This window comes from Tasmannia lanceolata, unplaced genomic scaffold (genome assembly GCF_043159265.1).
Source record: "Tasmannia lanceolata isolate RefF3 unplaced genomic scaffold, GAP_Taslan_0.1 ptg000015l, whole genome shotgun sequence".
In the NCBI taxonomy this organism is placed as follows: Eukaryota; Viridiplantae; Streptophyta; class Magnoliopsida; order Canellales; family Winteraceae; genus Tasmannia; species Tasmannia lanceolata.
In genome coordinates, this window is record NW_027518692.1 from 16,678,613 (window position 1) to 16,692,359 (window position 13,747).

A 13,747-nucleotide genomic window follows, 5' to 3' on the forward strand; every position below is an offset into this window, starting at 1 on the left:
GTGGAATGTTATGGTCCTAAATGGAGGCCTGCCTAGGTATGAAACTAATGGGACCCAACCTTTTATGGGACATGTTTAAAGGGCCTTGCATAACGTGTTCCATCAGCTGTAGAGCTTTTGGCCTATTGGTAAGGTACCTGATGGGGTATGAAAAGCAACGACCAATTGGCTGTCGACACGTGGCCCTTAAAGGGCCCACCACGAATTCGGCACTTGCCCAAGGGTAATCCGGTAATTACTTGAGAGTAGGTAAACTTAAACCCACAAAAGGGCCAACACCTATCCTGGGGTAGGTAATCCAACCACCCCAGGCCTCCCTCTATAAAAGACCTCTCAAGGCTCAAAGCAAAGGGGGAACTTCTAAACTACCACTCTTGAAGGTTTTGGCTCTACACTCTTGCTCATACTGACTTGAGTGTCGAAGGGCCCGTCCGGAATACGACTTCAGGTTGGTCTTCTGACCTCGTGCGCTCTCGTACAGGGCTTCATTCCTTCAGCTCAGTCACTTGGGCCCGCCAGCTCAGCTCTTTCGTCTCTGCCGTATCTGTTACCGATTTTAGGCCTAACAGATTGGCGCCATCCGTGGGACCCTGAACTAAAAGCTGTTCAAATCCCCTTTGTAAAATGGCAGGACGGAGGAGTGCCCGTGTACCAGCTGCTCGGATGGCCCGAGCTGAAGCACCTTGCAGGACTCGGAGCGAACGAGTGGCCTCACAGATAGTGGCTCCTTCAGCAATAGCGGAACAGAGCCCGGCCCATTCGGAACACCTGAACCCTACTCCTACTCCCGAACAATTCCAAGTCCTCTTTCAACAGATGACTACTCTTGTTGGTCAATACCAAAATCTAATCCAAGCGCCTCCCCAGCATCCCCCAGAAGCTCCGCGACCTGTACAAGAAAGGTCGAGTGCCCACAAGGGGGAGCCGTCACATCCTAGTAGAGACCGGACCCACCACTCTACGAGGAGAGTTCATCATTCCAAGACCAAGCATACCCATGCGGAACCTCACTATCGTCTCAGGTCACGTTCTCGCTCAATGCAAAGGCACCGAGCTCAGGACGACCGTGCACCGCGAGAGAGGCCCAGATATCGTCGAAAAAGCTCGGAGAGTCACTCCGGCTCCGCAGCGAGTCCCTCTGTTGAGAAAAACAAATCAGTTGGCCGAGCAGACCAGAGGGCTGATCCAATGCTACGGAGGATAGAATAGATAGACCACCGTATAGAAGAGCTGACAAAGGATCAAGGCCGGCCTGCTGCAAAGACGTTCTCAAGCACACCGCCGTTCACCGACAATGTTATGAACGCGTCAGCGCCTAGAGGGTTCAAAATGCCGACCGTTCCGCAATATGACGAAACCACCGACCCTGTAGACCACCTGGAGACGTTCAAGACTATGATGCTCCTCCACGGCGCCTCGGACGGGTTCCTCTGCAGAGCATTCCCGACGACCCTAACAGGTGCGGCACGAGATTGGTACTCAAGGATAAAGCCGAACTCCATCAGCAACTTTGAGGACTTTGGGGACGATCTGGTCCGCCATTTCATGAGCAACCGGAGGCCAAGGAAAACAACAGCATCCCTAATGGCCTTGCGGCAAGAGGATAATGAACCTCTGAAAAATATTCGTTAGCCGTTTCAACAGGGAGGCCCTCCAAGTGCCAAATTTGGATCCTTCGGCCGCCATGAATGCACTCCTCGCGGGCGCCAAATCCAATGATTTTCACTGATCAGTAGCTCGCCAAAACCCGCACTCACTGGCAGATCTGATGGCTGGAGCCGAGGAGTTCATAGCCGTGGAGGAAACTCTGGCTGCCTTAGATTCAAACCGGAGGAGGACTTATGAAGAAAAGAACCCTACCAAGCAGCGTAGGGATGATAAGGCCTCTAGAAGAGAAAGGTCCTCCCAGAGGAGGGAAGAGAACTATACTCCTCTCAACACCTCCCGAAGACACATACTGGCCGCGATCAGAGGAGAAGAGTTTGTAAGATGGCCGACCAGGATGATCTCCAAAGGAAACAAGAGAGACAAGTCGAAGTACTGTCGGTTCCACAGGGACCATGGGCATTACACAGACGAGTGCTGACAGCTCAAGGAAGAAATCGAGCTGCTGATTAGTCGGGGATACTTGAAAAATATGTCAAAGATGACGGCCGCAGAAAAGAGCTTAGGTAGAAGAGCCTTCAGGGCCAGAGCCCTCGGCGGTCACAGCCGCCTCCTGCGCGGAATCAATCTCCTCCACCATTAACTCACAGTCGAAGATGCACCGATCTCAGCCTAAGGGGGTCATCAGTACAATTATGGGCGGACCGGCCGCTGGGGGCACATCATCTGCTGCTCGAAAAGCCTATGCACGCCGAGTCAATGACGTGCACACATGCAACAAAAAGATGAAGACGGAGAACGAGATCACCTTCTCAGATGCGGATCTCGACAACTTGATACTACCTCACGACGACGCACTGGTCCTAACCATGCTCGTCGCGAACTGGGAGTTGAAGAAAATCTTTTCGACAACGGGAGTTCGGCCGATATCCTGTACTATCATGCTTTTAAGCAAATGATGATAGGAGACGACCGCTTGAGGCCAGCAAACTCCGACTTGTTCGGTTTCTCGGGAGAGATCGTGAAAGTAGAAGGACAGATTGAACTCCTAGTCCTCGTCGGGGAGCCGCCCTGTCAAGCCTCGCGATGGTCAACTTCCTGGTAGTGAGGGCCACCTCGGTCTATAACGCTATCTTCGGACGACCCGACCAGAACCTCATCCGCGCCTTTGCCTCAGCATATCACCAGAAAATGAAGTTTATAACACCTAACGGCGTGGGAGAAGTCAAAGGAGATCAACCACAGTCCAGGGAGTGCTATGCCATGGCACTCAAAGGCAACAACGCCTCAGAATCGCTGCCGATTGAGCTACTTGACCTGAGAGACGAAGCCCAGGTGAATCAGCCCGCCGAAGACCTCATCTCCATCCCTCTGTGCGAAGGCGATATCGAGAAGGTCATCCAAATCGGCTCCTCTCTGGACAGTAGCACCCGACAGAACCTCACCCGGTTTCTTCAAGACAATGCAGACGTCTTCGCATGGGCTCCCGCAGACATGCCCAGCATAGATCCGGAGGTCAGAACGCACCGACTCGGTGTTGATCCCACTTGTAGACCATTGAAACAAAAAATGAGACATTTTGCCCTGGAAAGGCGGCATGCGATCAAGGAAGAAGTGGAGAGGCTCTTGAGGACTGACTTCATTCAAGAAATCCAGTATCCGGACTGGCTGGCGAACGTGGTCCTAGTAAAGAAAGCCAATGGGAAGTGGAGGACCTGCGTTGATTTCACCGGTCTGAACAAGGCTTGCCCCAAGGACAGCTACCCGCTCCCAAAAATCGACCAGCTCATTGATGCCACCGCAGGTCACGAACTACTGAGCTTCATGGACGCCTTCTCCGGGTACAACCAAATCAGAATGTATGAAATAGATATACCAAAGACTTCCTTCATAACAAATCAGGGGACGTATTGTTACCGTGTCATGCCTTTCGACCTAAAAACTGCCGGGGCCACATATCAGAGGCTTGTGAACAAGCTCTTCGAGAAACAGATCGGCCGTAACATGGAAGTCTATGTGGATGACATGCTGGTCAAAAGCCAAAGTGCACAAGATCATGTCTCCGACCTGAAAGAGACACCAAGTCCTAAGGGAGCATAACATGAAGCTCAACCCCACCAAGTGCACCTTCGGTGTCAGTTCGGGAAAATTCTTAGGATTCATGGTCAGCTAAAGAGGGATAGAGGCCAATCCGGAAAAGATCAAAGCCGTGGTGGAGCTCACTCCACCAAAGACCATTAGAGAAGTACAGCGGCTAACTGGGATGGTAGCCGCTAGGGGTGGACATGGTTCTGGTTCGAACCGAGGAACCGAACCGAACCGGCACATATGGTTCGGTTCGGTTCGGTTCCATTTCTATATGGTTCGGTTCTGGTTCGGAAATCCAGGAACCGGTGCAAATTCGGTTCGGTTCTGGGTTTGGGATTCCGGAACCGAAAACCGAACCGAGAACCGACCCTCACCTTAAGTCCTTAAGTTCCATACCTCCTCATTTGATAAAATCACCCCACGCCCATTTTAATTCACCCCCTTATAAGTTTTAATTCATGCAGGGGATGGAAATATCATTTCCACGAGATTTTATAGGGTGTGGGGTGTGGCCCTAAAATCCAGTATTTTTCAAAAAAGTACTGTACGGCCCACTTCATAGGAATATCCAAACCGTTCATTTGTTGGGACACAACATAAATTGGTTGTGCCCCGGAAATCATTTCTATAGAATGAACCTAACTCTTGTATCACCTCTATAGATTGGAGGTTTAGGATCATTCTATGGAAATGATTTTCCTAGGACTGCTAACCAAATGATCGTTGCTATCCGATCTAAAGCTTCAAGTGAGATTCCATTGATTGACAGTTAGGATCTTCCAATTACCAAGTGTAATTGGAACCGGACCGAGTGTAATTCATGTTGAACAGAATAACCAAGTGTTGGGTTCGGTCCCATGTTGAACAGAATAACCAAGTGTAATTCATTATTCATATATAAACACTAAACAGGGGTTACAGGGCATTGGTGAAGGTTGGGTAAACCCAGAACCGAACCGAACCGAACCGATTATATATGGTTCTGGTTCGGTTCGGTTCCATACATATATGGTTCGGTTCTGGTTCCAATTTCAGGGAACCGATTATATATGGTTCGGTTCTGGGTTTAGCCCAAAACCGAACCGAACTGAACCATGTCCACCCCTAGTAGCTGCACTGGGGCGCTTCATCTCAAAGTCCGCAGAGAGATGCCTGCCTTTCTTCAACACTGTCAAAGGAATTAAAACAGCACCCTGGTGTAGACACCCTATTTTGACCAGACCCAAGTTCGAGTTGTTTGTGCGAAGCTTCGTCAAATTAGTGAGCTGGGGTCCCAAATTAAACCCTGGGGTAGCTTAGGGTCTCCCATAAGTCCCTGAAAAATTTCGTCGAGATCTGAGCGTGTTCGCCTAGCCAACAAACCAAGATAGTGAGCGTGGTGTGAACCCAGAAGGGAGCTGAATTAGTCAAGAAGGAGAGTGCATTATCTAACTGATGCCTGCTTAGAGTAAAAAAATAAAATAATGTATTAATGTTTTAGTAAGCAGAAAAGGGGTGTGGGTTATCCAAGGTGGGTGCTTATTGTACAAAAGTCAGGGCAAAGAATTTAGTGATCTTTATTATGCAAAAGGGGGGTGTTGTATTGAAGAGGGGGGTTGTCTCTAGAAATAAAGAGGGGCAAATTTATCATCTCTATAAAAGAGATGATCGAGCAGCTTATAAGGTCCCATGGGTTCGTTAAAAAAAGAAGAAGAAGAGAGGAAATAGAATACAGAGATGGGGTTTGAGAGAAGGAAAGGAGGAGGAGCGCCCGACCCCATTAACTCCGGCCATAGATCCGGCCCTACTCCTGCTACCGTATCCTCCTCATCTCTATCATCCTCATTCTCATCCCACTAAAAAATCAGATCTGATCTCCTATCCCTACCATTTTCCCACCTTAAACCCTAACTCCGATCATCTTCTCCGGCGGTTCCGCCGGAGATATATTCCCAAACCCCTTCACCGAACCCCAATGCTAGAACCCTATCCCATCTCAGACCCTCTTCTTCTCTATTCCCAAACCCCAAACCAGATCTGACGATCTCCCATCATTTCGTTTCTTGCAGAGAGAGAGAAAAAGGCAGAGGAAGAGGGAGAGATATAGAAATTGGAGAAGGGAGGTTTTCTTCTCCGATCATCTTCCCCCAAAGCTCCGGTCATATTCCGGTGGTTCTCCGATTATTTCCGGTGGAATTTCTTTTTCTCAGGTCAGCTATTTCTTATTCTACTAGGTGATTTTGTTCTGTTTTTGTTCTTGTTTAAAAGCTTAGTTGAAAGATCTGAGAGAGATTAAGGGAGAGAGAGTAGATCTGAATCAAGAGAAATCAAATTCCTCATTTGATCTCGCCTGAGATCCGATCCAACCCCGATCTATCTATTTTCCCCTTTTTCTAAATTTGAAACCCTAGATTTGAGTTGTGAAACCCTAGATCTAGCCATTGCTGCTCTAATTCTAGCCATTTTCTGATCATCTTCATGTGGATATTAGCATCATCATCTTCTTCTTATTGATTTTCACTAATTCTTGTTATTTCTTCGCATCAAAGCTTATTGCAAGCTAGCAAGCTTTAGATCTGTTAATTAACTTTGAAACCCTAATTTGAAAATTCTTTAGATCCGATCATTTAGGATCCAGATCTAGCCGTGTTTTCTTCATAAATAGTCGGCAGATCCGATGATTTTATTGGAATTTGGTCAAGTTGTTTGAATTTGAGATTTGATTGATCGGGAGTTTTGAGGAAAGGCTAAAAAGACGAAAAGATCTTATCATTTCGCAGCAGATCTAGTTATTCTCAGCCCTCACTTCTGCATTTTCAAGCTCAATAGTTTTTTTTTAATTTTTATTTTTTACAATTGTTCGGATAAATTTCTATGTTATTGTCTTGAATTGAATGTATCTGTTTGATTTCTTGTGCTGATTTCTTCTCCCGAAAATTCACTCCGAAGCGTATGGTTGTGTCTTCTGTGAAGAGTTCATAGTTATATTTTCAAGATTTGAATATATTAATCATGAAATCTGCTGGTAATTTCTCTTTAATGGTCACTAAATGAGGTATGGTTATAGTTCTCTCTGGTGTTTGGGTAATCATTTCATGGCTTAAAAAGTGTAATTCTCTTGAGTGTTGATTTAAGACTAGAAAGTTTATGTTCAATGTTGTGGTGCCCATAAGAATTTCATGATTTCGTGCCTCCTGCCTTTGTTGTTTTGCAAAAGAGAATTAGACGAAGCTTGTTTTTCTTGTGTAAGTGTTTCTTCCAGTTGATTGAGGGTTGTTATCAAAGCGAAGTAGTATGAATGGAAATCGGAGTACTCTGTACAAATTCATTCTTACTTTTCCCTGACATGAGTATATTCCAATCCTCGCTTGATTGAAGCCATCAAATGTGATCGTTATTGTTACATTTACTTGTCTTTGGTTAATGAATTGTATGTCGCACTTAGAAGCTTAGGGTTATTCCTAAAGTTTCAAGGATCTTGAATCTGCACAAGTTGATGCCCCCTGTTATGTACCAAAATTTATAAAAATCAGAAATATCATTGCATGCATTTGTATAATCTGTTAAAAATTTTGATATTCTTCTCTTGTACTAAGTTTTGAGTTAGGGTTTGAATACGGTAATAAATGGTGTTCAGGTGAGATTATCTCAAAGCTTATCATACTCATTTCTTTTTATTTTAAATAAATTGTTTAATTGAAGAAGGAAATCAGATGATTTGCACTATTCGATGTCCTTGACACGAATATCGTCTGATTTCAAGGCGGTTTGTAGAAATATTATATGTGTAGGAAATCAGATGATTACTTTGGCATCATCTGATTTCATTGGAGTCCCCGTATTGGGGTTTGTGGTTGGCTTTGAAGTGTTTGGAATTATTTTACTTCATTAGGCTACCCAGCGGCTGGTCTGGGATAATTAATGTTGTTTATCATGTTATAATTGCTATTATTATTGTTTATCTTTTTTAGCTTAACCTCAAGGAGGTTGCTTTGATTTTGATAAATGGTGTATCCATAGGAGGCATGCCTTGCCTCATTTAGAGAGCCTTTGAATCATTCGTTTGTGTGGTGATGTTATCGGGGGAGTCTTTGACTCATTTGATCTTTATTGATGTTATTAGGGAGTCATCTGTCTTGGCTTTATAAGTAATTAGCCTTTAGAAGGCCTGCTTGGCCTCATTTGTAGAATCTTCTCTGAGGTTGCACCTCAATTTGTGCCTCTGTTAATTAGAGACCAATTTGGTCAATTAGTTGTCTTAGCCTTGCTTACCCCTTGAGGGCAATGATAAGGTTGCTTAGAGCCCATCTTTGTGTGTGTTTGGAAGACCCGCCCGGTCTCATTCTCTTGCTAAACCTCCTCTTTGTGCGTCGTTTGGTTTTGGGAGAACACCCTACTCGGCTTGGCTTCATACCCCTACCCTTATGGGTATTGGGTTGCACATTTGTTGCACCCTAGGGCTAGGTAGCTGTCCGGCCCGGCTGGGTGTTTTACCTTTGCCAAATATACACAAGGTCTCTTTTTTTTTCCTTTTGCTTGTGAGCTTCTCCTTATTCGATAGTCCATTCGCATAGGAGTCAGCCCTTGATTAGAGAGTCTTTGACTCATTCATCCTTTAGATAGTGTTAGTAGAGAGTCTTTGACTCATTCGCCTTTTAGGTGATGTTATAGGAGAGTCTTTGACTCATTTGCCTTTTCGGTGGTGTTGTAGGAGAGTATTTGACTCATTTGTCTTTCAGGTATTGTTATTAAAGAGTTTTTGACTCAATCTTTCTCTTATTGGTTTTTCTAGAGAGTCTTTGACTCATTTATCTTTTAGTTGGTGTTAGTGGAGTCTTTGACTCATGTTCCTTTTCTTGTAGGGAGTCTCTGACTCATTTATCCTTTAGTTGGTGTTAGTAGAGTCTTTGACTCGTGTTTCCTTTTCTTTTAGAGAGTCTTTGACTCATCGATCCTTTAGTTGGTATTAGTGGAGTCTTTGACTCGTGTTTCTTTTTCTTTTAGAGAGTCTTTGACTCATCTATTCTTTAGTTGGTATTAGTGGAGTCTTTGACTCGTGTTTCTATTTCTTTTAGAGAGTCCTTGACTCATTTATCCTTTTAGTTGGTTGTCAGAGTCTTTGACTCATATTCCTTTTCTTTTAGAGAGTCTTTGACTCGCTCGTCCTTTGATAGCAGTATTAGAGAGTCTTTGACTCATTTCCCCATCCCTTTAGTTGTTTTTAGGAGCTTCTCCTTAGTGTTGTCGTTACTCTTGTTTGTTGGAGACTTACCCAGTCTCATTGGAGCTTTACCTTCTGGGTCTTAGATCCTTTTGTCATCTTTGATAGTTAGCTTGCCTGGTTTAGGGGTTTCCCCTGTTTGCCCTAGGGTTTAGATCTAGGGTTTTGCTTTGTGTGTTCCCTTAGGTCTTTGACCAAAAGGGTGAAATCAGAAATTAAAAATCTAAAAAACATTAGAAATTCGAAATCCAAAAACATTTGAAAAGCTTTAAAACCCAAAAACATTAGAAATTTGAAACTCAAAAACATTGGAAAAACTTTAAAAACATCAAAAACATTAAAAAAATATCAAAAAGCCAAAAGTGTTGAGTGTTTTAGAAACAATAATTAGGAGAGTTCGTTTCAAACTACGTTGGCTTGATCCTCTTCCGAGGTACGTAGTGCAGCTTGGGATTTATATCCCAAGTCCAGCCAAACTTTTGTAAATAGCGTTTTAAACCTTTTTGAATAAACAGCATTTGATTTCGAAAAGCTCTTCCTTTAGAGTTAGGACTTTGTCCTAGATAGAGAGTTTAGAGTTAGGTTTTGATCTTTGTTTTGTTGTGTGCTTGTTGGTGATTGTTTTAGAGTTAGGGGTCTGTCCTAGAGTTATAGGAGCGCCTCCGTCCGGTCAGTCGGCGATCCACATCGCCGAGTGATGACTAGAATAGGATACGCTAGTCCACCTTTGGTTTTCCTTAGGAAATACAGCCTAGTTACACATAGGTTGTAGGAACCACCTGCATTAGCTTAGGGCTAATCTGCATTTAGTTATGGCATATAGGGTGTCCTAAAATCCACAATTCACTGGAATTTAAATAATCGTACAAGAAACTTTAATAATTAATCCGGTCTTTTAGATCGAGTCTAGGATAGAGAGCTAGGTGTCTTAGGCATCCTAGCTTAGAATAGGCGCGAAGAACTACGTTGCCTTGATTCTCGTGGAGGCGGGGATACGTAGGCTTCTTTGGATGAATACCAGACCATCCGAGGACTCGGGCTAATAATTTAGAGTCTTAGGATTTGTTGTGTAGTCATCGTATGTTTTGATGTGTTTTCTTACTTTCTTGTACTGATCCTATACCTTTAGCTATAGCTTGCATGTGTTTGCACATCAGAACTTAGACACCTTTTAGGCATGTCACTCATAACCTAGCTATGCCTAGGTGACACATCTTTCATTTTATTTTATGTGTGTTTATTATTTTTATCTTCAGGAAATGCATGCTTAGGTAGACGACTCCTGAGGATTGTTCCCATTTCACATGATTTTTACCCAAACTTCTTTGAGGTTAATAAAAATGGCATAAGAGACCAAGTGCTTGCACTTGGACGAATTGGGGGTGCTCTCAGACCTTCCCCATTCGTAACCAGGCACGAACCCATATATATTTCTGGTTATCCATTGCACAGAGGATTTGATTTTAGGGTTCCATGGCATATCCATGGATGGTGACTCTGAGTTTATTTCAGGTATGTCTTGGTTTCGAGCCTTGGCTCCGGATCGAGACATATCTCTTTCTTTTTATATCGCCACTCGTGCTATGCTATGAGGGTGGCATCCGTTTTGAGAGTTCCTTGGTAGAGCTCTCCACACACGTGGATGATCCAGATGGTGTTAGGGACCCGTTCCCTCGCCGCCGTCCTCGGATCGGGGTCCACACCTAGACACAGGAGTCTCAAGTCGCATTCGAAGAGTTAAAACAGTATTTGTCTTCTCCACCGCTGTTGACAAAGCCAGAGCCGGGGGGGAGTTGCTTTTGCACTTATCCGTAAGCCCCCTGGCACTGGCAGCTGTGCTAATCTGAGAAGAGCACAACCAGCAGAAATCGATCTACTATGTCAGCAAGGTCCTACACGACGCTGAAATCAAGTACCAGCGGGTTGAGAAATTGGCATACGCCCTGATCATGGCGGCCAGAAAATTGAAGCCGTATTTTCAAGCCCACGCAATAAAGGTCCTGACTGATCAGCCGCTCAGACAGGTTCTCCACAAACCAGACACCTTAGGGCGACTTGTGAAATGGGCCGTGGAGCTGAGCGAATTTGATATCCAGTACCTGCCAAGGCCAGCGATAAAAGCTCAAGTGCTGGCAGACTTCGTGGCCGAGTACACCATCCACCAGCAAAGCATCGAATCTGAGGCTGCCCAGAACCCGATTGTAGAGAAGGTAACTACAACAGGGGAACGAACAGAAGCTGAGAATGAACTAGTAAGAACAGAAATCATCCCCATACCGGCAGAACAGAATCCGTAATCCAACGAACCGCTCTGGGAAGTATATGTAAACGGATCTTCAAACAATCCTGGTTGTGGAGCTGGTTTGATTCTCACTGGGACAGACAATTTTGTTCTGGATTACGCACTAAGGTTCGGATTCCGCGCATCCAATAATGAGGCAGAATATGAGGCTCTCATCGCCGGAATGAACCTAGCAGCCCAGACCAGTGCCCGAAGGCTGAAGGCGTATTGCTACTCCCAGCTGGTCGCAAACCAGATCCAAGGAGTCTATGAGGCCCGTGACGAGCGCATGATTAAGTATCTCTCCAAGGTCCGCCGGTTGGCCGGCAAGTTCAAAAACTTCAAGGTCATCAGAATCCCTAGAATGGAAAATGCAAAAGCGGATGTGCTGTCTAAGCTGGCCGCATCCAGTTACACCACTCTTGGGAGTATATGTATGGAATTTCTGAAGAAATCCAGTATCGAAAATGAGGTCGTAGAAGTAATGCAGGTCGAGCACGATCCGTGCTGGATGGACGAGATCATTGAGAACCTGCGTAGCGGGAAGCTTCCCGAAGCAAAGAAGGAAGCCCGCAAAGTGATACAGAGAGCAGCCTGGTTCTCCTTGGATGGTGAGAGTCTGTACAAAAGGTCGTACACCCTTCCGTACCAAAAATACATCCGGCCAAGCAACGCCGCATACACTCTGCAAGAGACGCACGAAGGGATTTGCTTAGAACACCTGGGGGGCAAGGCCTTGGCCATCAAAGTACTGCTGAGAGGCCTGTACTGGCCAACCTTGAGGCAAGACGCTCTAGACTTGGTTAAAATGTGCGAGAGATACCAAAAGTTCTCTCCCACCATCCATCAACCGGCTGTATCCATGGCCCCGATCATCAGTCCACTTCCCACTTCCTTTCGCAGTATGGGTGATGGACATCTTGGGCCCTTTTCCCCCAGCCTCCGGAAGACGTGAGTTCGTCGTGGTGGCCATTGACTATTTTACCAAGTGAGTGGAGGCTGAACCTCTAGCCCAGATCACGGAGCAAAACGTGCAGACCTTCTTCTGGAAGTCAGTCGTTTGCAGATTCGGAATACCGCGTCTTGATAAGGGACAACGGCAAACAGTTCGACTGGCGGAACTTCGAAGATTCTGCTCTGACCTGAAGATCGAACAAAGATTCACTTCTGTGGCGCACCCTCAGACGAATGGGCAGACCTAACGAACAGAATCCTACTCCAGGGGATCAAAAAGAGGCTGGACGAAAAGGCAGGCCGATGGGCAGACGAGGTTTATCACGTCATATGGGCGTATCGTACCACTCCGCACACCGCGACGGGGGAATCGCCATTCAACTTGTCCTTTGGAACGGAGGCCGTAATACCCGTCGACGTTGGCGTCCCGTCTCCCAGAGTCACCAACTTCAACGAGCAGCTCAATGGAGATGGGCTCCGCGCAAACCTTGACCTGCTGGAAGAAGCCTGGGAAGAATCCCGAATCAGGGTCGCGGCCTACAAACAGAAAGTGTCCAACTATCACGACCTGAAGATACATCAGAGAGAATTCCGAACAGGGGACCTAGTCTTGAGGAAGGCAGCTATCTCCCAACCGAAGAAGGTAGGCAAACTCTCCCTGACCTGGGAGGGACCGTACCGAGTGAAAGAGGTAATTCGCCCAGGGAGTTACAAGCTGGAAACACTTGGGGAACACCTCTACCCCACGCCTGGAATTCGAAGAACCTCCGAAAATATCATCAATAGCTAGCCATTTGGAGCAAAGGTGAATGCCGTTGTAAGCACGCTTGAATGTGAATGATAAAAAGGATACCGTTTCTTTGCAAATCTCCGAGCATTCCGTCTCAGAAACCCAGTTCACCAAAATTTGGGTACTCGCTGCTTGGTTCACCCCGCTCGTCTCCACAAAGACCGGAAGCGCACTTCTGGTCAGGAATGGGCCCGGGTAGAAAACCGAACCCGCTCAGAAACCCAGTTCACCAAAACTCGGGTACTTGCTGCTTGGTTCACCCCGGCTCGTCTCCACAAAGACCGGAAGCGCACCTCTGGTCAGGAACAGGCCCGGGCAGAAAACCAAACCTGCTCAGAAATCCAATTCACCAAAAACTCGGGTACTTGCTGCTTGGTTCACCTCGGCTCGTCTCCACAAAGACCGGAAGCGCACTTCTGGTCAGGAACGGGCCCGGGCAGAAAACCAAACCCACTCAGAAACCCAGTTCACCAAAACTCGAGTACTTGCTGCTTGGTTCACCCCGGCTCGTCTCCACAAAGACCGGAAGTGCACTTCTGGTTTGGAACGGGCCCGGGCAGAAAACCAAACTCGCTCAGAAACCCAGTTCACCAAAACTCGGGTACTCGCTGCTTGGTTCACCCCGGTTCGTCTCCCCAAAGTTTGGTCAGAAACAAGCCCGGGCAAAAAAATAAACCTTTGCGAGATCTGGGTCAATAAAAACTTGAATACCTACCAAGGGCGCCGTTCTGTTCGGAAACAAACTGTTGTACAAGTGTTATCGGCTCACAGTGTTGAGTTGATCAATACTAGTCAGAGGCACACAATCGGAGACAATAGATAACAAAAT

At 46.0% G+C, this 13,747-nt stretch overlaps 1 protein-coding gene across 1 annotated transcript; it reads left to right on the forward strand.

The window, feature by feature from the left end:
• The first annotated feature begins 11,358 nt into the window (after positions 1 to 11,358).
• On the forward strand, positions 11,359 to 12,129 carry LOC143891800 (uncharacterized). The gene has a single exon (XM_077396316.1). It carries the CDS (start codon positions 11,359 to 11,361, stop codon positions 12,127 to 12,129), a length of 771 nt encoding a protein of 256 aa, XP_077252431.1.
• The last annotated feature ends 1,618 nt before the right edge of the window (positions 12,130 to 13,747 follow it).

Coding starts and splice junctions, on each gene's coding strand:
- LOC143891800 (XM_077396316.1), top strand. CDS start 11,359: ATGAACCTAGCAGCCCAGACCAGTGCCCGAAGGCTGAAGGCGTATTGC.